Here is a 25,986-nt window from a genome sequence, read left to right as displayed (position 1 = left end):
TTCTGCCACAAAAAAATAGGAAAAAACCACAAACCCATAAAGACTTTGAGAGAAAAAAAAAAAAAGCAAACAGCTTTCAGACAGAAAAATCTCAAAACAAGTAAGAAGGCATTACATGGTGCAGGACCAGCCTTCAAATAACAGGATTTATTATACCCATTTTCACACCTCCCCCTTCCCCAATTAGCTGCAGCCTGTTTCAAATGCTAAGACAAGTATAGATTTCTGGCTCCATTCCAAATCCATTTCTCTGCTTCAGGGCTTCTCCCATTCTCTCCTGCTCACTTGGAACTCACATAACAACATTGCTAAGCCATTTCAAAAGGCTAGGAAAGAAAGCTGGGTATCTGCACCTGTAACTCTCATTCCTTTCACTATTTCCAGCTTCTTCCTTAAGCCAAGTTTAGATCCCCCATTTAACTGACATGCAACATCCTCAGATGAGGAGCCCTTGATTTTCAACAAGGCTTCAGAGAGTCACACCATCAGATAACCCACACAGAACTCAAAGAAAGAAGGTTTGGGATTGAGATAGCAGCTAACAGGAACACGAGGAACGAGGATATTAAGTGAGGAGTAAATGATGGGGAATCAGACATGAAGCTTCTAATTGGTTACTACTTGTGCTTACAAACTACCCAGCTGATGAACTGTAGGTTTGGGATTTTTCCTGCCTGAGATAAAATTATGCACCACACATCAAAGCACACAACATATTCCTGCACTGTTATCTCTGCATCTGCCTATTCCTCCATTCCATACACCCTTAAACCCCAAAACTATATATTTCCCCACCTTTCTAGGGCCCTTCTACTCTGATTTGTCTGTGAACAGCTTCACACCTATTTTGTTTCTTAGCCCTTCTCTCTCTCTCAGGTCTTGGCAAGAGGATGGTCAGCACCTTTCAAAACCTGCAGTACTCCCCCTTCCTACAACAACAAATGGTTACCTCCAGCCAGGATTCCAGTGGAAAAGCAAAGTACATTTTTCTTGGAGATGCGTTGTCCTTGCATGGAGAAGACACTTGATTAAGATGCAAAGCTCCTTCCCCTTTTTCCCCTCCTAAGCAAATTTGCTAAAAGGTTGCAGCTGTCTCAGCAGAAATACACCACAGCCAGTCCTAATACTCATTAGGAACACTGAAATCCCAGAATATCCTGAGCTGGAAGGGCTTCACAAGCATTACTGAAGTCCAGTTCCCGGCCCTGCACAGGACAGTCCATGAATACCAACCCCATTACCCAAAATCTTAGAGCATGGCAGCAGCAGGAGTTTGTCTTTCCAGCTTCCAAGCGTGTGTGCACAAGTTTCACTCTGTTCATGCCCTGAACCCTCCAAGATCTCCTTGCTGGGTGCCGGGCAGCTCCCCTTGCTGCAGCAGCTGCTAAATCCGGGGTCCACAATGGAGAGGGTTCCCTCTCCTGGAGCACAGCCGGGAAGAGCCGCCTGGGACCCAGCTCAGCAGCCGCAGCAACCTCTGCTGGCAGGAGGCTGCAGCGGGGCCCCTGCTCCACCGACAGCCTCGGGCACCTCGAACCTCTCAACCTGACCAGGGAGAAGCAATTCAATTGCATTTCTGCATATCTGTCTGCCCAGCATTCGACCTTTCCAGCAGAATGTATGGCCACACTGGTCCCCCACCCTGGTCACTAGGGGTGGGAAGTCCTTAAACCAGCAGAGATCCTGCGGTAACGCTTCGAGGAAAGCACCCATGTTTCCCACAGCCACAATGAATCCTGCTGCTCGCAGCCAGCAGGGGAATCACACTGCAGTCGTGGCTCCAGGGAAGATGAGCACTGTAAAAGCAGGTTTGAGAGCTTTCTGCCACCTTCCCCAAATTTTCACAATCAGCCAATGTCCGTGTTGGGTAAAGAACAATCTCATTGTGCAAAACCAGAACACTGGAAGGATATTTCCCCCTCCATGCTGCAACATAACCTAAAAATATTGATTTTAGAGCAGTTGTCACCAAATGTAACTGCTCTAAAATTTCTGAAAGCCTTTGTAGCCTCCAGCAGAGTCTGAATACAGAGATGTTCTGTCACAGTTGTTTCCTCCATTATCACAGGTGATAGCTTGAAAAGGAGCTTGCATTTATGCTGTCTGTACTTTAACTAGCACTTAGCTAAGTGGAAGTTTTCACAAGCATTTTATACACTCAAAAATGAACAATATATCCCACAAAGGATTTCTAAAGACAACAAAAACTTTATTCAAAATACTACTCTCTAGCACATAAAGCACTAAATGCTGGTTTTCAGTGCTCTGTAGGAGTGGTATCAAAACTTTGGTCTTTATGGACAGGGTTTAATGGGATTTTTAGTTTCATAATTAAAAAACCAGACACAACCATAGCAAACTCCTGAAGAAAACCTGGTTTAAATATCCAAGAGCTCACTTGAGCACAACAGTAATAAAACCACATTCTAAGGAAGGCCAGGCCAAACCACTTGCTACAGAAGGAGACAGAGGAGTAGAAGCTTGTGACATACCTTTATGGGCACAGATTTTAAAGAAGTGTTAAGGTGCTATGTACAATTCACATGTACAAAATGTGCTATGCAGGCGCTAGAGCCTAGAAGGTATGGCATGAAAGGAGCTGGTCACAGTGAGGAGGTGGATGCAGCAACAACAGCCCCTGCAAAGAGAAACAACTTTCCCTTGTCTGGAGCTCAGGCAGCCAAGCACTGCTGCAGAGGTCACTGCACAATGGCCATTTCAGGCAGTGTGGACAGGAATTCTGAAGGATGCAAAGCCCAGAGTGCACATTGACAGGAATGTGGGTTAAGTATTCCACAAAAACCTTTCAAAACAAACTTCTTGAAGATCTTTTCAAAAGCCTGTATTTATTTTACAAAAGGATTTATAAACCAACAACCAAAAAAAAAAAGTAAAAAAGTAAAAGGCAAATCCGAGCATAAACCAGCTATTTTACCTGTCATATTTTCATCTTTGTCATTGCAGATGCCCCACATAACCTACAGTTTCCTGAGCCACCTCAGTTAATACACGATTAAGTTTATCCCATGCTTCCTGGCGTTTTTATGCACAGTTTCTGATCTTTGTCCCTATATTAAAATGAAGTCCACACAGATCACAGCCTCCTTTGCCACCTGTGAATACCCAGGGCTGTGTCCCCGCACCTTCCCCCTGCCCAAAGGGCGACAGCGCTCCCGCTCTCCCTGGGCTCTGCTGCCAAAGCCAGGCTTGTCCTGACACGCGGCCCTTAGCGCACGGGAACCCTACCAGGAAGGCAAGGAGCAGATATTCCAGCTCTGCCTGTCAAGTCTGCTTTTCAAAGGTTGTGCCTGGGTGTGGGAAAGAATAAAGAGGGTCTGCCAGTCCACATGCAAAACTCCATGCTCTGCTGCCCCAGCTGCCACTCAGGGCTAGAGCACGTCCCCACCTGTCCCTCCCCACTACGCTAATACCAGGCGTGCTCAGTGGCACAAGCTCTGCTTCTTTCCCATCTTATCTGCCAAACTACACATGTCCTTTAAAACACATATTGTAAAAAGCTGAATGCCCAGTTCTCTGAAAGAGAGAGGGCATCCAAAACAGCCAAGGCTACTGCCTTGAGGAAAGAGGGTTGAGGAGCAGCTAGTGGAGTTTCTCAATTATGTCACTCAAAAATAATAGAATGGTTTTGGTTGGAGAAGACCTTAGAGATCACCTAGTTCCAATCCCACTGCCACGGGCAGGGACACCTTCCACTATACCAGGCTGCTCAGAGCCCCATCCAGTATATCCTTGAACCCTTCCAGGATGGATGACAGGTATTAATTTGTGGGGTCTTCTCCATGGATAGAGGTTTTTTAATGCTAGAGCCTATTTTCATGCAGATGGACTGTTTGCTTAGCTCAAAATGAGACTACTGCTGTTCTCAAGAGGAATGTTACATCTTCCCAAATCTCTTTCACCAGCTGCAACGGGCACATCTCTGAATCAGCCATGACTCAGATTTTAAGCAGGGAACGTTTTGTGGGTGTACATCTATTCTCCTCAATTTGTGGCTGCAGTAAGGCTTAGATACACCATTACCAGCACACTAAAACATGTGCTAGCAGACACTCACATGGGGGAAGGGAGAATTTCACTTGGAATCACTGAGACAAGGCTACAGATGAGGTTCACGTGACTCCTTTTCATGGCTTCAGATGGCAGTCAGGCAGAACATACGGGCAAACCCGTAAGCATCATTTTGAAAGCCCAATTTCCAAGTCTTTTTGAGTTGCCAGATGGTGAGATGACCCCTAAATGTAAATGTTCAAATATTCATTACTGCTATCTAGATTACTAGCTATCACTTAAGTCTATTATGAACATCAACCAGCACAGAGGATGCAGATTGCATACAGAATTCTGGCCACTGCCACTTTCCTACTGCACTGAGAAGCAGATGGCTCTTCAGTTAGCAATCCACTGATGGAAACCCACACCCACAGCCCCAGCTCCCACAGGAACATATTAATGACTAAATTACACGTCCCTTGTCTAAATTATTGTTTTCTAGCCCCTTGAATATTGCAATGAAAAATACACAAAAAGCCATGGGAAAGAGGTAAGAGCTCACCCTTTTGGATTTAGGTTCAAGCCAGTTTAAGTTTGTACACATCCAGGAGAGGTGACAGGCCTTCCTTGCCTTATTAAGACTGGGGCACTCTTCTGGTCAAGGGAAGAATGAGAACGGACTCAAAAAGGCCAAGTGTCATGTTTCTTAAATGCCCACAAGCATCACCACTTGTGCTTCTCTTTAAAAGAGACCAAACCCTGAGAAGAGCATGGGATGTGCTGGATTCTGTCTACTACATCAGCTTCCAAAGCACAAGGATCAGAGGATCATGCATATCCTCCCACTGACAGGCTCCTCTTGATCAGCTTCAGGCAGCACCTCACTCCATGTATCTCACCACTCTGAAGGAGCCAAATGCCTGGCATTTCTTCAAACAAATCCCATAAAACATCCTGAACTGGCTTCAAATATACAGATGAGTACACAGTATCATGAGTTTCAGGTTTTTTTCTTTTATTCTCTCAAACTCAGGTTTTGAAGATCACAAATTCTATTAAGCTGGTGACTGGAAAGAAGAAATGAAAATGGACTCATGAGTAGAGTTTTTTAAAAACAGACCACATACATCTTATGAAACTCAACTGCAACTGTTCAATATAATGTGAAATACTACCAGAGAAGTACTGCACTTTTAATCATATATACCAAGTAGGTTATAGATTATATAACCAACATTAAAAGACAGGCAACAGCAATCTGCCAAGTTTCAAGACTGCCCTCAAATCACTCCTCTTTACTGACTGTTGACAGCAACAGTGCTACTGTTCTCAGCTGCTGGAAAAGCTAGTTTGACACACATCAGAATTACCAGCTTCCACCAAAAGGTGATAATTACAGTGTTTGCCATTCAGTGATTATGGTAAGAACAAGGCCTCTTTCAGATGAGAACATGCCAAACAATCTCCATTGCTCCTGTAAACACCAATATATCGAATGTTTGGTTGGTAAGAGTCAGACTGAAAGAACTGATGCTTTGGCTATACAGACATTGGCAAGTATTTTGTCCTAGATTACTTTCTGTAGTCCTAAAATATATAATTTTCTCTTCACGGTATACAACTCCATCAAAGTTTTGGAGAGCAAATTTTACAGAACACCAGCGTGTGGTTTTATTTATCTCAGTGGAAGAGTGGAAGGAAGGACACACCAAGCTAGTATAGCCCTTCTCTGAAAAATATCACAGATTTCCAGCTAGTCCAGAAGCTCTGGAAAAGGGTTTACACACACCAAGTTTTTCAGTGCTTCAAGTGTACTTTGCACCTGATACTGTAATAGAATGCATGCACCCAGCACTGCACCCCAGCTGAGGAGGAGGAACTTAGGATGGTGTTAATGCCAGCTGCTTGTTACTCCAGCCAAAACAACCAAACAAGTGAGTATTTCAGTTTTGCTTAAATCACCACTCAGCTTTCAGTCACAGGGATCCTAAAGAGTGTAGACATGAATGGTGGAAGTAATTCCCTAAATTACTAGGACTCTTTTAGAAGTGACCAACAATAGCTTTAGGCTTGCACTGTACCACTGAGGCTTAGTCCTTCACTTCCCAGATGCAAATGCAAGGCTGGGCTTACTGGGGAGACTAAGGGAGCTTTCATGGCTTGTGCTGTACTCCTGGGAGAGCTGATGGGAGCAGCACCAACACAACTGCCAGATGCCAACCAGCCAGCCTCTTATCTCCCTCTCTGCTGCCTGTTATTTCTTCCTTATTGATGCAATTGTGAATGCCACAGAATGGAGATAAGAACAAACGGACATCCAAGCATCCACACGGATATGGATTTGTTTGGTTACTTTTACCATCCTATTTATTCACCCCCCTGTTGGAAAATCCCAGTTCTACAGAGATGGGGCACCTGAGAGGCCTTTTCAAGATTTTATTCTGTTATCAGTCTCATAGAAGGGTGAGACATAGGAGATGTAAAACTCATTGCCATTCTATTAGAAGACAACTTATTTCCTGATTACAATACCTTATAAATGTTTTGCAGCCTATTAGCTTTTGCCACACAATGCTGCTAATACTTTTAACAACAATCACCTATTATTTTACCTCATGTAGACTTGCTACAATGCATCTTTCACAGCTCTAATACTCCAAAATATCTGATTTTTGCAAAGCCATTGTTTGAAACTTGTTTCTAGTTCAAACTCCCTCTCAACAATGTAATTTCTATTCCACAGCCTTTCCAAGTCAGCACATCTTATCTCAGTTTACATACAGATGTACAAGACTGTGTGAGCTTTCAGTCAGGTTCTAAGAATCCTTTACAAATCTATTTCTCATATCCCTCCTTTTTAAAACCACGCACACATATTTATCAAAGTCTTGCACTGTTTTAAACTTACTATACTCAAACACTTTTTTTGACCCTTCCTCTTCTTTTCCCTGACAAAATTGAGAAATGCCATTTTCTTATCAGCTCAGAAGCACAGTACAACTTACCATAAACAAGTAAAGACAAATTCAGATTTTTAATAAGAGAAAATAATCAGTGTAGTAACAAGTGTTTCTGGAGAATATGTTTTCATACATCGTGATATCTTATATTAATTAACTCTAAGTACTTACCATATTTGTAAAGCATGGACAGTCCTAAAATATCTGTCCTAGGGTACAAAGAATTTATATTTATTATTACAATTTGCTTGATATCAATACTATGTTGCAGTGTTTGTTTGAAAATTATCTCTTTTAAGGATAAGAAATGTCTTTCTAAGCATAACTGAAAGATATCAGTTCATAAAATTTATTTCTCCACTGACCAATTTCTGTACTCTGCTTATTTGGAAAGATGATGTACTCATTGAAAGTAATGACACTAACTACTTTGCAAACAGTTTATGTTATGGTGATAAATATCTTTCATAGCTCTGGTTGCCTTGTGTGTATGAACACACTAAAATGCAGGTACACTTTTCTTTCCTAGAACTAGACAATCAGTCTCAAGACAAATTAGAACATCAGGGAAACACCTTTTCAGTTAGTGTAAGAATGATCAGTAGTACTCAATACCAGAGGTAAAATGCATTTTGATATTAGGCATGTATGAGATGTATGAAACCATTGTGTTTCCACTCAGCTGTATGGCTTCCTATACACTAGCAGGTCATACATGTCAATAGGCATACAATAAACAAACAAAAAAAGCAGTACGGTTATACCAGTTTCTTCTAGTAAATAATTAAAACTGTATGGCATTTTTGGCTATCTTCTCTTTCTTACAATTTGCCCCTCCTGTTAATACCCAATAGCACTTAATATTTTGAACCTACACTTGCCAAAGGTATTGGTTGCCAGGTTGAAGCTCCAACTATAAACTGCATCCCTGTGTGCCAGCAATGATTTCAGTGACATAACCATGCTACGGGGGTCTGAATTTTGCACTACTTTTTTCCTGAGGGGGAAGGTGTGATTTATAAAGTAGAATTCAAAACGTTTCCCAGCTATAACAACATTTCCTAAGAGCCACTGAAAAGACTGAGTTTGTGTGTAATTATGAAACACATTATCTGGGGATGCCAACTGTACTGAAATAGATGAATGTTTTTAACTCACTAAACATGTCTCAACTCAGCGGCATGCTTACCTAAAACCCAAAATGATGGTTTAGGTATGCAAAAATCAAGAGATAAGGTAATGTTAAAACCTTGCACGTTTGGGCTAGAGCAGTGAAGTTCTTGTGTTGCCTATGAAATTATTCTGAAAATAAATTGGTCAAGCCTTCTTCAAACTCAGCCTTAAAAATTTGCTACTGGTATCTAGATTTAAATAAAGCTTTTATTAACCCTTTAATGAACAAGCTTAAAATGTGTTGACTCAAATACAAGTTACAAGATAAACCACATTTGTTTCCAGAAACTTTGGTGTCAGTGTTAGTTTGTTTTCTGGAAAAAACATGTGCTAATTCAGCATTCAGGAAATATTTTTTTCCTTTTTTTTGTGTTATGTAATAGAATATTGCCCCTATTTTTTGTCCTTAGATGTAATGAATAATTTTTTTTATAAAGCACAGAAATGCTTCACACTGAAATAGATTATTAGTCATTCCAGTCAAAATCTATGCTGATTTTGTATCTCCTGTTTACTACAGCTGGTGACAATATAAGCACCTGTGCTGCCTCCCACCACACAGAGACAACTCTAAACTAACACTTTAGACAATGATCTACAGCACCATAAAACAGTTAGTTAAAAAACCTCACTTCTTGAAGACATAAATCCACGTAAAAATTTAGATCTTAGCATAGTGGGATAAAACACCATCAATATGGAAGGAATGTTTATTGCACTTTATTGTTTATTGCCCTTTATTCATCCTTAGCAAAATCCACACCAGAAAAACATAGCACCACTTCTTGATGCATTTCCTAGTTAACCATAGAAAGTTTCCTGTACCCTCTAGATAGTATGTGAATGCAATACTGTTTAAGAAATAAGAGACAGCAACAATCTAAGAGTTGAAGAGAAGCCTTTCATACAGTGAAGAACTAGAAAAAGAAAAAAAGAGTAAAAAGCTCCCTCCAAAGGTTTGCTTTCTTTAAAATTAGTTCTTGATGTGTGGATTTTTAGTAGGTGATACTACACAATCTAAAAAAATATTGCAAATAGTATATATCTACATATGTATTTTTATATGCAGGCAAATAAATCTGGCAAAAATAGAACATTTAAACTTAATATTTATCCTGTCAATCATAATTGCAGGCATAGCCATGAGAAAACTCTTCTGCAGCAGGCATTCAGTGTGCTCAAACTCTCAGTGCTCTTAAATTCCATTCACTTCCAGTGGTAGAGTTGGTACCTTTTAAAATTATAGTTTGTTTGTTTAAGAGTGAACAGTCACCATGCCAACCCTGATGAACAACACAGGACATGAAATAGCCTGTGGATTTGTCTCACCCTAACAGCTGGAAATCTAACTGGGGCAGAGGAAAACAAAACATGATAAAAACAACCATAGGAGTCAGGAGGGAAAACAAGAAACAAGCAGTATGAGTTTATATGGAAACAAACATAGACACCCATCCATGTAGTGTTTCTACCCAATACATCAGAAGAAAACCATTTTTCTGTTACCAGCCTGCTATATGCTTTCCCAAGCCACTGAACTCTATCTTTGATGTTCATGATAATTATTCCTAAGTGTTTGTGAACTACACCATTTAAATCCCCTCAAACATCAGTTTATTTTCCCTTGTAACATATTCCTACAGTGTGGGATTATCAGACACAGCAGAGGCCTTCAGGCACCGAGAATGTAAATGAGCCTAATCTCAAGAAAACAAGATGTGCACTTAACCATAAATATTTTTTATAATCACATTAAACATGACATACCTGGTATTCAGTTTTACATAAATTAGTTGTTATGTCAGACCTACTTCTGAGGTTATCCAAAACCCAAACACGTAACATTATTTCTACTCTTCAGGCCTGAATAATATTTACAGACATTAATGCTATATCCAGCTCTACAATCATTCGAGACACATTATATAACTTTATTTTTTTATTTGACAAGCAGCAGTATCATGTTCGTCATTTTTTTTACATTTTAATGTAGATACAATTATTAGGTTATCTGTCATATTACAATATTTAGGTTTTTTGTGTGATTTTTTTTTTTTACTTTGTCTTAAGATACATTAAAAAACATCAACTGCAAACGTGAAAGGGGAGGGGAAAAAAAAAAGCATGGTACCCAACCAATTCTCCACATTTCAGCAATACTTCACTCATTCTTTTAGTAAAGTTTTAAGAAATGTCATAATGACATGAGCTTGAAATATCTATAGGCATTTTCATTGACGCTCATGACATGGCACTGGTGATGTTGTAAACAGCAGAAAAACAGGGGCTGCCAAGTGACCAAGAGGCACAGGCCTGCCTCTTCCCACAGGAACACACCAAACAGTGACAGCAATGATCTCCTTACAATCATACCTGCAGGACAGCACATCATGCTACATAACTGTACTCGTCTGCAGAGGCCTGGCTTCGCTCTATGTACTGTTTGTCTATCAGGACTTCAATACACTTCTTAATCATGCTGATACTTGGGTTAAACCTAGCTCTTGATTGGCTAATTACCTGCAAAAGAAAGACACAATTTTGGTGTTATTTTTATTTTTCACAGTTATAAATGTCATCTAAATATTTGCTAAAGGTTTTAGGGCAAATTCATTTCTTTTAAAGACAGGATTAAATAACCCTGGAATAGTTAATTTATAACAAACAAGAAAGTATCTCTACGTATAAGTGTCAGGACACTGAAACCGGTCAGCTCACTGGTTACTTTGGCCACATGTTCCCCAGATCTCCTCATTCCTCTTGCTTACTTCATTTATCACAGTACAAATGAAGACAAATATCCATGTTAAAAATTAATCTAATATTAACACATTTCTTCACTACTATCATAGTGGAGTTCCCCTACCATTACCCTCCTTTCCTACACAATTGGAGAAAATCAGAATCAACTTCTCTTTCCTTAGTCACTGAAGACAGACCTACAATTTAGTGAGTTCCATCTGGCTATGCTGGAACTTTTTAATACATGCAGTAAGAAGTTATTTATTGTAAAAACAAATCTTTATTTACATTGTGGAAGAAATTGCCACTCAGGTAAAAACTTTAGATGTCTCTTAGAAGTTCTCAGTCTTGCCCATTCTCTTGTAGAGAAAGGGAAGAAACGGTCGGCACCAACAGAATGTGCAAATTGCTAAGTAAAATTATTCAAACAGAAAATCAAACAGAAGACTTACTGTCTTACAGAAATCTTACTACTCAAGTATCACAATATATTTTGCCTGTAGTTTCTTATTTCTTCTGTAAAGAAAATTATTTTTATTTCAGCTGAATTTTCAGTTTTCTTTACAACTTCTCATGGCTGGCTTTGTCCCAGCTCTAGAGTTTGCTGGGGCTCTCTGTGAGCCAACAGAACTCACCAGGTGGAACTCACCCAGCAAAGCAAACAAAAGCCTCAAAAGAGTGAGTTTTGTTGGGCTAACAGCCAAGGGTCTGGTATGCTCCACAGCAGCACAAGTGAGGAGAAACTGGGTGCTAACATGCTGATAGATCTGCTCAGATTTCACCAAACTTAGCCCTCCAGTGAAGCTGATTGTCATCACCACATTTCATGTATTTACTTCAGACAGAGAAAGCAAAAAAGACAATTTTGTATTGGTGTGGATTTTCTTATTGTTGTTGGTTTTTTTTAATCAAAGATAGTACAAGTAAGAAGGATAGACAGAAATACCTGATGGTCAGAATAAAAATTTTCTGGGAATGATTGTTCTGACATCTCCCTCCACTACTCTTCCAGTCTTACTCATTTTATAGGAAAAGCTACCTTGCCCTGCAGGGGACTGCAACACTGAGGTAGAACTCAAATTATCAGGGTGCATCTAACACAATTAACAATTCCACAAAGACCACATGCTGACATATACAGGTCTACCATGGGCCTGGATTATTTTCTTGGACACCTCAACCTAAATGAAATGTGTGGTGCTGTAGTGCTAGAATCAGAGCTAACTACATTAGGGTTAGGAGTCTCTCAAGTACCTTTCTAACAGTATAATCCTGCCCTTATAGCTAAGAAAAAATACTAATGGGGTGAGAAAATATTAACTATTCATAGTAAACAGACTTCTTGCAGAAATATTTGTTCTTACTCAAGAAGTCAAACAACACATTTTAACTCATACATTATATATAAGAATATTAACAGCATGATAAAAATAACAGTGGCACCAGAATTAGTAACAATATCACAACTATACTCTCTACCTAGTTTTTAACTGAGTAACCATGAAAATATCCACCTTTTTTGCAAAGCTGATGAAAAAGGCTGGAATGTTACTATTCTGCAAGAGCCCTGCAAGAGCAAAAAACAGCAGGGGTATGTAAGTGGCCCTTCCATTACACAATGGAAGAAGCACCCGGAAAGTATTTGTGTCCAAAACACAGCAATTTGTAATCTATTTCATGATTATAAACTGGTGTCAGGCCAAGTACATTTCAAGAATTTTTTCTAATAAGTTGACAATGGGCAGAAAAATGTATTCTCAAAGATTAAAGGGCTTGCCTATCATTTTCTAGTTTTAATTGCAAATTCTTATACAATTTCATCATAATTGCACGGATGTTTTAAATAATGGGAAACCAACAAAACAAAGATTCTGAGAAAAATCAGGACCTATATTGCCTCATCTTTTAGATATTCAAAATCAGATTTCTCAAATTAAGCTTGCTTTCAGACTCTGTGTAAAAACACTTCTTCAATATCCAAAATCTTTAAGAGGTCTCACACTGCATCATCTGGGCTTACAAACTCCCTGCTGCTGCTAGGTTTTTTTTCAGAAATAAAAATTAAGGAGTGGGTGTGGTAAACTGTTTCCTCCATCACCACAAATTACTCCATGTTTCTCAAATTACTCCACCTCTATGCTCAAAATCGTTGAATAAAACAGGAATCTCAATTCCCCCTCCCACCAGTATTCTCTGAGGCTATCCAGCAAGGCTCAGAGATGCAAGAATGAATTATACTGAAGAAAGAGCTTTGGAAGGCTGAGAAAAGTAAAACTGGCAACTGGTTGGAAGGAGCAAATGTTAGGCTGGAATGAGAAATACTATTAGGCAGGCAAGGAGCAGATGGGAAAGTGGGAAAAAAACTAATGAAATAGCACTTCCTTCCAAGCCAGGCTGTGACAGTTCACAGGTCATTAATCTGGAATCTAAAAAATCTAGAGAACTGTACCGCTTTGTGGAGAAGGGAGATTAAAAAGTGCATGTCTCCATACTCAGACAACTTTTAAAATTTAAACCATGAGTTATAATAAAATAATGATTAGAGCACAGAATTGGCTAAGTGCTTCTGTGGAAATTCCATACTAGAATATCCCTATTCAGGTTTTCAACTGAACTCATAGCTCTGGCAATGATTTTTATAGGATACAACATCTCTTGGCACAGAACCAGCTAACAGCAAAGAGCAAGAACTTAATGCTTTGGTGCTAAGACACATTTATGAGATTGAGGGATCCCAGCTTGTGCTCCAGTACTGCAGTTCAAAATAGACTCCAGGGAAATTCTCACTAATTTCACTGGAGTACTGGTTTCCACACGGTTGAGTTTTGTAGTCTGATGTTGTACCCTACTATCCTGAAGGTTTTAACAAAATCAAGCTCAAGGACTTTCTCTCACCTCCTGAATAAGAGCATTATGTCGCAGCACTTTACGTGCCTTCATGATACGGACTATAGCAGCTTGAAGATACATTTTCCTGTCTTCATCCACAGCACTTCGGGTCTGCTCCATCTCCTGCCACACAGGAACAACAGTCATGCTCAAAACACAGTAAGACCAATAAAGACTGCAAAAAAGTATCTTGAATCTCTTTTTACTTTACTAAAAGTGGTGAACTAATACCAAAAAAAAAAAAAATGCAGGTGTAGTTCTATTCCAGTAAAAGTATGTCCATAAATTAAGGATCTCAGGTTTCATGAAAGTCAGTAGGAAGGTAGGAGACAGGCATCTAAACCAATATTTTTGCTAGAGAGAAAAGCAATCAGAACTGACTATAATGTATTGAGTTTGGAAGCACATACCTATCTTGTACAAAATCCTGTGTCATAGGAGATACACTGAGAACATGGATTAACAACACAGGAGTTGATTTTAGTTGCCAAAGGACACAAAACTATAGGAAAATAGTTGGTTGATTCTGCTGTTCTTGCAGTAAGTTCCTTTATAAACACCAGCAACAAAAAAGTCTCACAATATAGACTAAACATCAATACCATTTGGTATTACCATTTTGTTTATCTTTTTCTTCTACTTCTTGTTCCCTATTCCATCTTCTCTTGCCTATATTTCAAGTACAAAAGAATTGCATTGCTTAAGCTTTAAACCTACAAAATTTCTTTTGCAAATCTTATGGAACCTGATATCTGCTTACACCAAACTAACACAGTAAATTCCATTTTAGAAAAATAAGTTTTCTAAGCTATTCAGGCTAGAAACACCGAAGAATACTTGCCTGTGGTGTGTCTTTCTGCATTGATGTGGTAATTTTAAACTTTGTTCGTTTACTGCTGAAGTTCATATTTAATGAAAACGTAGACTCTGTCTCTATGTCTTCCTGCAACACAGAATCATTTTTAAAAATCAGGAATGGAACCAGAAAATAGTAACAATTTACTTTGAAAAGTCACAGTTAGATTCTTACATACACAGAAAAAAAAATCAGATTTGTAGCTGGAAATTCTAAAATGCTGCTTGAACTGGGTCAATTTTTAAAGCTAGTTTAACTGACCCAGAAATCAAATCTATTTCAGAAAACACTATTGAAGCACTCTGCCATACAAGAATTTCGTTAGGAAGCAATTTCTCTTTTAATATTTTGATAGCTTATCTTAGTTGTAAGCACTTCATTTAAAATCATTTTTTCCCTGCAATGAAAGTAGGATTTGCATTTATCTATGACAGGACCTCAAAAGGGAGCTGATGATTTCATAATTTTTACAAAAGCTGTCTTCCAGAATTTAAGGAAAAGCGTCTAAACATTTTGATATGTTATAGCAGAAACAGCTGACAGACTGCAACTTCTACAGTGCACATCGACCTGCAGATTTCAAATTTTTTTTTCCTGTCAGAATCTTGATTCTTTTCCACATATATATGTGCATATCTTTATTATTATTATTATTTCAATTTTTTTCCTACAATAAAAAACACCTTTACATTCAACACAGCATGACTGGACAGAGCTCTGCAGTTTCCAGGCAAGAGTCTGTACAAGTATCACCAATTTCCAGTAGAATAAAGTTACTGGGATTCTGAGACCTTGGAATCTTGCCAAACTGTCTAAAGCACTAATATTTTAGGAAACACAGAAAATATTTATCTAAATATACATTCAAACCAATATTAATTCTAATTTTGTATCTTGCAACAAATAGCCTCTGTTACAGTATATATAAAAATCAGGATACCAGGCATAGTATAGGAAATACAACATGAAATGGGAAAGACCTTGAAAAATAATAAGCTAACAGAAAAATAGGCTAACATTAACTTCTAGCATTATTCTGCTGACATTGGTGAATATAAACAAAAATCAATTGTGTATTGAGCATGAACTCAAAAAGCATGATTCGAATGAACCAATGAAGATTTTGAGATGAAGCTGCACATGCTCTTTCTCCCACACCCGTTCACAAAATGAACAAACAAGCAAAAGCAAACTACAACATTTACTGCACTGTACTTTTCTGTTTGGCTCAGATACAGGTAAAGAGAAGTTTGTGTATTGAATTCCACTGCTTAAACCACTAAAGCTCACTTGTTTATTTAATAAGTAAGCTGATAGACTGTCTACAGATCTGCTATCACATTGCTGGATGGAGTGCAAAGAAAACAGAAATAGTAAAGACACTTGAATACAGTAGTCTGGAAGGCAAAGAACTGGAAAATGCAGCAGTAAACATTAAAAAGTAAAAGGGTTGGAAAGCTGTATTATTCCTTCTTCTATGACATAAGCTTTAAGAAACTGGGTGAACCTCATACAATGGATATTAAGAAATGTAAATCCTTTAAATAACAGGCAACGTTTTAAGATTGTTAAAGGTCTCACTGCTTCCTGTAATAGCTCCCTGTGTTTTATTTGACCCACGGTTTAACAGACATCTTCTCAGCAATTGTTCCAACCTGAGCTCATTTCTAGATACTGGAAGCATGTCCTATGCTTCAGCCAAGCACCAGATCTTCCTTGTGATCTCACTTTCCATTTTCTAAAATTTTCCTGGTTAAAAACAAAAGCAGCTGTCAGAGCAGCTTTGGATTTCTTCCTCTAAGTGAATTGAACAGCTTATCTCAGTTCCTTCTGTCTGATTCTGTCTGCATAGTGGGCTTTCTGGGTGAGCTGGAAGCACATGCTATGTCTGTATGGGATGCACAGGCTCTTCTGCAGTAATTCTTACTTAACAGAGTAAAGTCTGTGCCCCTTGCTATACTGGAAAAAAGATTTCACAGAGGCTATACAGAAGGATGAGAGGGTCAGAAAAAGAAGTATCAACCATTGCCTGAATCACAAACAAAGCTCAGATATTACTGGAATTTCAAGAAACTCATGGAATCATAAGTCTGGCAAACTGCAGCAAAAATCCTCTCACAGAAGTCCTCCTTGCTCTCTTTGTGGCTCCTGTAATCTGTCCACAAGGAAGAACATGGTTGCTCTTTTTTTCAGTCTCTTAATCCCACAAATATTTTTTTAGGATCACTGCAAAACTCTGGTTTACTACCCAGGCTCCTTCCAGTGATTCAGTACAACTTTGAAAGCAAGGCAACAGAAACAATAAAGAATCCCTGCATTATTACCTTTTCATGCTGCTATAGACACAGAAAGCCTGTATGACAGGCACTCTACCTCCTCCTCCTCCTGTCTCTTTCCTTATAAGTAGAGATTTACAATTTTTCACAAGGGTCAAAAATAAAATTTAGAAAAATAAAAGTAAACAATGGATATTTTAAAAAAGTCCTCAACAAATATCAGAATGACAAGACTGAAAACATTAAACTTTGTAATATCATAATGACATACCTTGTCTGAGTCATGGTTGATCATTTTGACATCAAGCAAAGATTTGATGGTTTTTGTCAGCTCCTTCTCATTCATTTGTGTACTGTCCTGAAGCTCCTTGTAAGTGACAGTCTCACTGTTGTTGAAGGCAAGCAACACTGCCATTTGGTATGTTGTGACCATGGCTACGTAAGGTTTGCACAAATAATTCATTTTTACTTCACCTGTAATGATACAAGTGGCATTTTATAAATAGATGAAAGGTGCTGAAAAGTCATCTGAAGCCTAACTATCAGAGCTCCTCATACATTTCCAGACATTCAACCCAAGTCTGCATTTAACACTTGAAATGGAACAATGACAACTGATGCTGTGAATTTACACATATACAGTGGGGCCTGCAACAACTGCCCTACCCTGATTAACTATGCATACTAGACAAATAGTGCAAGATATAATAAAAAAAAAAAAAAAATTCCAAGTAGCCTCCACACATTGCAATGCATAAACTTCAATTAACAGCTTACACAGAATCTCAGAATACTGATTAATGAGGAAGTTGATTAAAGGAAAAATTTAAAAACAAAGCAAAATACTTGTCCATCAAAAATTTTTAATATTCTTACATTTTTCAAATTCCCATGAAAAACAAAAAGCACTGAAGAAATCTACTTGAAAGCAGATTTAGATTTTCTGTGTGAAGGTGAGTGTGAGTTAAGAGCAACCTCCTGTTACCAGAACTAGATTTTCATTATATTACATTGTCATGGGCTATGGTTTTCATCTCCATGTGGGATGTGGCAGTGCTCAGTTGTTAAAGCCTGAGACTGAAAGCACTTAAAATAAAACATGATTAACTGACACTTACTAAAATAAACACTTGACAATAATAAATAATAAATACTTAAAATTATGTACTTATGTAGATACTCACATACCTGAGTAAAATCGTATAATATGCATTCTTAAAATTATTTATGTAGGGAACATCTATACTACAGAAACAATTCCAGGGCAATTGTCATTAGCTCAGCAGTTCTGCAGAGCTTTTCTGCAGTTAAGAACATACAACTGTAGTTTTACTTGGATTTAGTAAATCACAAGTTTACAAGACATGGATTTTGGAAATTCTAAGTACTAAATATTAATTTATAACGCAAAATACGTCCATTGACTTTATATGGAAAATAATGCTCCAACTCCCCATGTTTTTGTCATTTGAAAAGAACTTTTAGCAAGTAACTGTTAGATCATAAGTTTATAGCAAAGCACTTATTTTTACCTGTACAAAGATAATGTAACCAAGTAAGCTTCCTTCCACTAAAATGCTGACTGTAAAATAATTCAAACTGCAAAACAAAATGAACATCAGTTAGTCACACATATAACTACTCATGAAAGTTTATCATCACCCTACCACCCTAATGAAGAAATACTGGTTTTATGTCCATCACACTGGATGAAAACATTGCAGATCCATTTGTGACAGCATTTTCCTTTAGAAGATGAGTGATGACTGAATCTTAAATTTAAGGTCTACCTCTGATAATGAGAAGAACTTTAGCAGATTCAAAAAATCTTTCCCTAAAATGAGATCAAACTCCCTAAACCCCACAATGCCAACCCTGTGTACACACACCTATTTGGCTTATTCTGATTTGGTCTGGAAACTGATTAACACTGAAGGAGAACATAAAATCAGCGAATTTGGATCTCTTTAGGAATTAGGTGTTTCTCCACCCACAAGCCTGCACAGTATGAAAACCAGTATTTGTACACCACTCAGATAAATATATATTCACAGGAAGCTTCCTCAGTCTCAGAAAAAGCTGCTGAAGAGGTTGGCCAGCTACACAGGTACTCTCATACTTCGGAGTGCAACTGCAATACTTTTTTTTTCTTTCTAAATCCTTGCCAGAATCCTAAGAGAATTCTTTCCATGGGTCAAATCATCAAATTGGACAGTAAATAAAGACATTGTCAGACAATTTTCAAAGACTCCCTCCTCAAGGTCATGTTCTGATTCTTTAGGGAATTCTAATTCAAAGCACTGATCTCTACCTAGGTCACACATGAATAAGTTTACTCCTTTAAAATGGCAAAATGGTGAAATTAGGCAAGCAACCCAGACTCTGAGCTGCTTCTGACACACAATTCTGTACCAATTTTCCAACTGAGGCACAACTGACAATACTCCTATTTTAACCCACAAAGACAGCAAAATCTCATCACACCTGGTGATCCTGTAGTCTGGGTCAGAAGCTATTATATTGCCAAAACCAAGTGCCACTTAAGTGAAAATTAAAGCTGAATAAGTAGTCCTAATATTCAGCAGTAATACAAGAAAAAGACCCTTCACCACAGAAAAAAGACATTTGCCATTGTAACTTACATCAAATAGCAAGGTAAGGTGTAAAAATAGCTATAAAAATCTGTTATGTCCAATAATAAAAAATGTGTATTACCTAAATTGTACTTCACCATCAAATACACCTTAGCAAAGATCAACACAAATATTTTGTTTTTCAACAAGCATGGTACAGGTAACATTTAGAATACAATAATATAATCAAAAGCAACACAATACCTCTACAAAGCAGAAATAATCACATAAGAAGAAAATATTTGGCTAAAGCAAAACCTTAACTGCTTTGAGAAATCATAAAATGAGCTTTAGAGAAGTTTGCATGAAGCCTGACTTTGAACAGTTTCTATGAAACAGGGAACAAGAAACCTGTATTTGCATCTTAATCTGCTATTAAGACTGTTCAGATTTAATATTAGAAACATAATCTTCTTTTATCTAAATATTAAGAGTTGGTTTTGAAGCAAAGAACCAACATAGTTCATTTGATTGCATTTATTAGCATATCTTTTGGCAATCACAAACTATAGAAGAGATGTGAAAATGCTACACAAATACATACAGAAATTTAGTGACGTATTTGGCTGACCCTTCAACATTGCATATGGACTGGAAACATGATAGACATAATTTACAATCAAGGTAAAGCAGCTCAAGTTTTTCTCTGTTAGACTGATGATTTTTCATTTGGAGTTATTTTACATTTTCCACATGTTTACAGGAAGCCTCCTACTAACCTACCATCTGTACACTTTTTTCCAGTTCCTGAGGAATTGCAAATGTAGAAGAAGGAGCCTGAGTGAGAGGCCATGCACCAGCCTGAAAGCATTGGGAAAAACAGAAGCATTAACATTTTCACACAACATATATAGTAAGAAAAAAAAAACACTCTTAAGTGGATGTATAGTGTGCATTATGTCATAAGACAATCAATTAACTCAGGAAGTTTTACTGATCATTTTTTAGTGCACCTTCTGCACACCCCACTGAGGTATTAATTAAGACTGCAATTTTATATCACTATTGTTTAGGGACCTAGTTGGTTGATTTTACAAAGAAACACTAGGAAAATAAGTAATTCTACAATGATCACAGGCCATAAGTTCCCATATAAAGTAGTATTCATAATTAGAAAAAACTGTATGTTTGTTATCAGAACATAAAAAAATAAATACAAATAACTCAGCAGCAATAAACATACATTAGTACCTGTAGAACATATATCTGAAAACTAATTCCCAAATCAATGATTGTGTCCTGGTTTTTGATAAAGTTGTTGAATTTGTTGTTGAGATCAGCACTAACACTCATGTCTGTATACATTCGATGGAGCTTGCTGGTAAATTCATAACCACAGGCTTGCTGTGAAGAAATATTGTAACAGGTTTCAAAGTGAAAACAGTACTCATCATATAAATTAGGTTCCATCACTAATAAATACGAAAATCTAGTCAGCAGAAGTGTTATATTTACAGAAAACACTAGTTATGATAAAAACCAAACACTGTAAAATAAAATTATATTTATCTTAGTTTCACCTTAAATACATTAATCTATTTGAAAAATATTGTTTTATAAAACCAAAAGATAGACATGTTTATGGAAGTCCTTGGTTCTTTTTTAATGTTAACATGAATGACTTGAACACAGCTAAAAAAATTATCCAAAACCTCACTAAAATCTCAAATGCCTAGGTGATACTCAGCCTTTTATCTTTCACAGAATACCAAAACACTGTCAGCTATTGGAAACAATTTACCAATTGCTAAGTTACCTCTGGCACCCTCTGCTGCTCCCTCTCAACACTACAGACTCCTGTATTTGTTTATTCTGTGTTAGAAGAATATTACCTTACCTTTAGTTTGTTTATCATCGCTTCTTCAGAATCCATAGACATAGACAAACCATGAATTAATCTTTTTGCCAACATTCTGGCATAGAACTGCATTAAAAAAAACCAGAGACAAGGATTTTAAGAAGCGTAACCACATTCTTCAAGTAGACTTTAAATATGACATTTAAACCATTACTGAATAGGAAAAGTTACCTTTTGGAATACATCTTTGTCATCAATGTATTTGAACACAGTAATGAAACTCGTAAGCTTGTCTTCTACTTCATTCTCTGTCATTCCTTTTGCTGATTTCTTTAACAAGTTGTCACAGTATTTGGCCAGCTCAAGTTAAAAAAAGAAAAATCAAACCTAAAACTACTTGTCAAGCTTGAGAACAAATGTATGCCAAGGTATTTCCAAATTTATACAATAGTTCAAACATGAAGTAAGTCACACTCTACAGTCTCACATTGAATACAAGGGCTGCATTAATGGGTAAATGATACATTCTACACCCACAAAAAACACCATACCAAAAATTAGAACCATAGCAACTTTGCCCACTCACAAAATGCGTGTGCAGTTGAAGCTGTTACTATTAAAACACACACCTGAGTGTGACCCAGTGTGAGAGCTGGGTATGCATGTGAAGGACCCTATGGCAACTCCTTTGATGGTTTTATACAAGAATTACTTTGTGTACATCACTTACCAACTCAGGTGCTTTGCAGATCGACTTGGGCTCCCGATAGTTAACTACTGATGTCAAAGCCTACATAAAACATGGAGCAAAGAGAAAAATGGTCAATGACTTAAACCTTTTCCTTTTATGAAATTTGAAGAAATCAAAAAAATCCTCAGGGCAAAGACCATCTGCGATCCTATAAAACTGAACTACACAAGTAAAACAAAAATAAAAGTGAAACAAGTCATAAAAAGGCTAAATTACTGCTCTATGAGAATTTGGTTGTTAAACATTTTCAAGTTGAGAATTAAGTAAAAGTAGAAAGAGTAGAAGAAGAAAAATAATTACAGAAAACCAAAGAACAAATTAAGTTCTGATTAGAAACTTCACAAAAGTATTCTGATTGGTATACAGCAATAATATAGTCCAAAAGAATGGATGGAAAGAAACTAAGGAATAAGTGCAGATAGAGTAGATTTGAGCAGCAGCACATCAACAGCATGTATGTTGAGCTGAAAAACTTATATGAAGTGTTCACAACAGTAAGAAACAAAAGTACTTTTGGTTGTTGGATTTTTTCACACACTAAAAAGGAGAAAAACACATTGCTGAAAGTAGAAATTTGGAGTAGTAGAGTACAAACAACATGATGGCTGAAGAAAACCTGAATATGATGAAAAAGGAAAGAGATAATGGCAGTTTAGAAATGAAAAATAGATTATTACAATAACAGAGTTTCTAAACTACATGTCACGTTTAAATTAGTGTTGTAAACTAACAGTGAATCAAAAATACTGCATGACCATAGTTCCCAGGAATTATAGTTGCTCTGTAGAAGGTAAATATTGTTGTTATTATTATAAAGACAAACTGACAAGGAATTCTGTACAATACCTCAAGATTGCCAAATTTGCTAATAGGTCCCTAGAATTCCTCTGAGAAAAGAATGCACGACTTGACAAGAAATAGGAAACTCTTTAAAGCTTGGAGCAATCTTTTGCAATAATACTGGAGGCAGCAATAGTGATTTTGATAGTCACCATCAAAAATTAACAGCAAATTAATATTTTAAGTATTTACTGTAAGAAAGATCAATTAAATCAAGAACTGATGTATTTAGAAAAGCCTATGTGCCAGCAAATGAAGTTGTCAGTCTCGTGTTACTCCACCTTCTGGTACATGACATTAATTGCAACGGAGAGAGAAATGTATTTGGTATTGAAATATTTGTTTTAAAATGCTAAATAATTATTTTATCAATGTCACAAATACAGATGGGTAACTACTATTGGCGCCATCACTGGTACCTTCTCCATTATGCCTCTTCAGGTTAACCTTGACTGATAATTGTCAAAGCTTAGACTCTGACATTGCACAAAGTGCAACTACTGCACACACCACAAAAGAGCAATGAACTGTATGTGTGCATCCTGTGAGGGGAAATTAAAGAAAGAAAATATATTTATTCATTATAATTAATAATGATTAATATTAAAATTCATGATAATTAGAAGTGTTATCTTGAATACATGCATGGCTATGCATTTCAAATAAAAGAGCAGCAAGCCTCTTTCCCTATATTTGTTATTTAAATTCAAGTGCAGCTCTCTCCTGGAAAAAGTTACCTATTGTGGCAGTAATTGAAGTAATGTAAGTTTCCAGATATTCTTGGCAGTCAACTTGAAAAATCTAAGCAAAGATTCTGTGGAAGTAATACCAAGAGCACTCAGAGATAAAGATTATCTCAGCAAGCAAATTCAAGTTCAAATGCATGCAAGAATTACCAAACCTCCCAAACCTCACCAGTTGCCTATTTATCATCTGCACTTATATTTGCACTGAATGGATCAGCACTATTTTTGTGTTTTGAAATATGATGAAAAGAAAGGTCTTTCTTTCAGAAAACAAGTATTAAAATGGTCTCCTTTAATTTATCTTTTCCTTTACACTGTATTGTCTTTTGCTCCATTTCATTTCTAAACTAGAAAGACTGCATATGAACTATCATTGACCATGTGTTGATGCTATGAAGAGTTTTGGTGAGCCTGAATCAGGGTTCTGGATTTTGTTTTCCAATGCTTTGTTTACTTAAGTAAAAATTACCTTGTCAAGGGCACTCATAAAGTGTTGATCACCATTCAAAACAGTGTTGATCAGTTGAACAAATTTACTATGTACTTCCAAAACTGACTCCACAAACTGAGTTGGCATCTAAAGAGGGCAGATAAAACAGAAAGTAAGTTAGTGAGGAAAGTAGTAGTATCTAACACAAACATATCTACATTAGTTGTAGATTTTTTACTGATTACTCTTTTTTGAGAAAGTTAATACTACAGTGAATTTTGAGAGGATGGATTCTGCTGTACTGTCACACTATGATGCTAGAGCATGTTTTGGAAATAAAAAGTCTAGGCTACATTTACAGTCCTGCTATCCAATCTAGATCTGAGTCTATACTGTTCTCATGCCATCTATTTTTTTCCCTAAAATCCATTATTAGCCTTTTCAAAAACTATTAATGCACAGCTATCAAGCAACTGATATAATAAAGTGATGCTTCTCCTACACAGCAACCTTAGAGAGAAAATCTGGATGATCCCTTTAGATTTTCCTACAAAGGGCAGTTACCAATTGAATTTCATGCACCACATTCCAGCATCATATTCTGCATAGAAATGACTGACAGGAGCTGGAGGAGTCCCTACACAGACAAGCTGGTAGGCACAAGAACAACAGTGAGAAAGGCACTGGCTCTGTAGCATAACTCCCCAAGTACATTCTCAGGTCACACATTTAAAATGTTTCCAAGTACATAATTTATACAATAGAACGAGTATTTCACACTGAAATTATCTACATAAGGCTGTGACTTGTCACCACCCTCATGGGTCTGTATTTATTTCTGTGAGTAGACACTACTAGTTTGAAAGAGTAAGTTCAATAAACCTAAAAATAATTGGACAGCAAACTATACTACTAAAGACTGCAGTATGCACACTGAAGTTACAGTGGAGGCACAGAATAGCAAGCATTCCTGTGCAGTCAGTAACAGAGTGAATGTACAACAGCTTGTGTTTATGCATTATTATAGACAGAAACACAGGATAGCTGAAGTCACCATCCCAAAGTGAGCACAGATCTAGACAGCAAGATGCACACATTCACAAATACAATGTCAAACAAAGGCTTGTGGTTTGTCTCTGAACAGCAATGCTGGAGAAACAAAAATGGAATTGAGTAATTTAAATAGACATAAATGGAAAAAAAGTTTAACACATTTTAGTAAAATAAATAAGATAATAATATTTTCAGAAATTACCTGACAATATAAAGCAAAATTACTACAAAGCTATTATGAAAACCAGCAGATTGAAATCAGGACAGGATGTCAAATCTTTACAAAATGGAATCACTGGCTTCTAACATACCAGAACAGCAAATGCCACTGACTTAAGAGAAATTCAGGAGAAAAAAAAAAAAAAAAGCATACATGGAACAAAAGGACCTACTTGCCCTGGTAGTATTAAGCAAACAACAATGAGAAATATCTAGCTGCAGTTGTTTCTGGTTAGATCACAACAATTACAACAATCAGCTCTCAGGATAGATAATGTGGCACAGCTAACCATGTTGATGAGAAGTTACAACTGATCCATCACGTTCCAAACCAATTTTATGCAGGCAAAATGAAAAAAAAAAAAACAACCATCCAAAGAGGATCAAGAATATTAATCAAACAGTCATTTCAGTTGCCTGAGGGAACTCACATTTTCCTGAGAAAGATTGCTGGTTGCTCTAAGGCCCTCATCATGGATATGGTTTTGTAGTTCCTGAATCATATGAGGTAAACCACTTGACACAGCACGAAGCAGAGTATACATATTTGCCATGTCTGTAACAGAGATACATTTTTATAGAGTACACACTTAGAAACAGCAAAAATTA

The 25,986-nt window shown here is 37.2% G+C and overlaps 1 protein-coding gene across 4 annotated transcripts in view; it reads right to left on the bottom strand.

The window, feature by feature from the left end:
* Positions 1-7,026: 7,026 nt before the first annotated feature.
* CUL2 (cullin 2) overlaps positions 7,027-25,986 on the bottom strand; it is a 44,603-nt gene continuing 25,643 nt past the window's right edge. For all 4 annotated transcript variants that reach the window (XM_071428655.1, XM_071428653.1, XM_071428652.1 and 1 more), the window contains exons 10-21: positions 25,809-25,933; positions 24,145-24,252; positions 22,069-22,128; positions 21,570-21,698; positions 21,378-21,464; positions 20,732-20,884; positions 20,264-20,341; positions 18,440-18,506; positions 17,179-17,381; positions 14,617-14,718; positions 13,782-13,898; positions 7,027-10,664 (exon numbers count right to left, since the gene is read on the bottom strand). In XM_071428655.1, the coding sequence (XP_071284756.1) occupies positions 10,533-10,664; positions 13,782-13,898; positions 14,617-14,718; positions 17,179-17,381; positions 18,440-18,506; positions 20,264-20,341; positions 20,732-20,884; positions 21,378-21,464; positions 21,570-21,698; positions 22,069-22,128; positions 24,145-24,252; positions 25,809-25,933 (1,361 nt within the window). In that variant the 3' untranslated portion in view covers positions 7,027-10,532. The remainder of the gene's footprint in view (positions 10,665-13,781; positions 13,899-14,616; positions 14,719-17,178; positions 17,382-18,439; positions 18,507-20,263; positions 20,342-20,731; positions 20,885-21,377; positions 21,465-21,569; positions 21,699-22,068; positions 22,129-24,144; positions 24,253-25,808; positions 25,934-25,986) is intronic.

The sequence above is a fragment of the Agelaius tricolor genome, unplaced genomic scaffold (genome assembly GCF_023055355.1).
Source record: "Agelaius tricolor isolate 1412-34295 unplaced genomic scaffold, bAgeTri1.0.p SCAF_6, whole genome shotgun sequence".
In the NCBI taxonomy this organism is placed as follows: domain Eukaryota; kingdom Metazoa; phylum Chordata; class Aves; order Passeriformes; family Icteridae; genus Agelaius; species Agelaius tricolor.
Note: the sequence above shows the minus strand (reverse complement) of the source record. Positions and strands in the feature narration are given on the sequence as shown.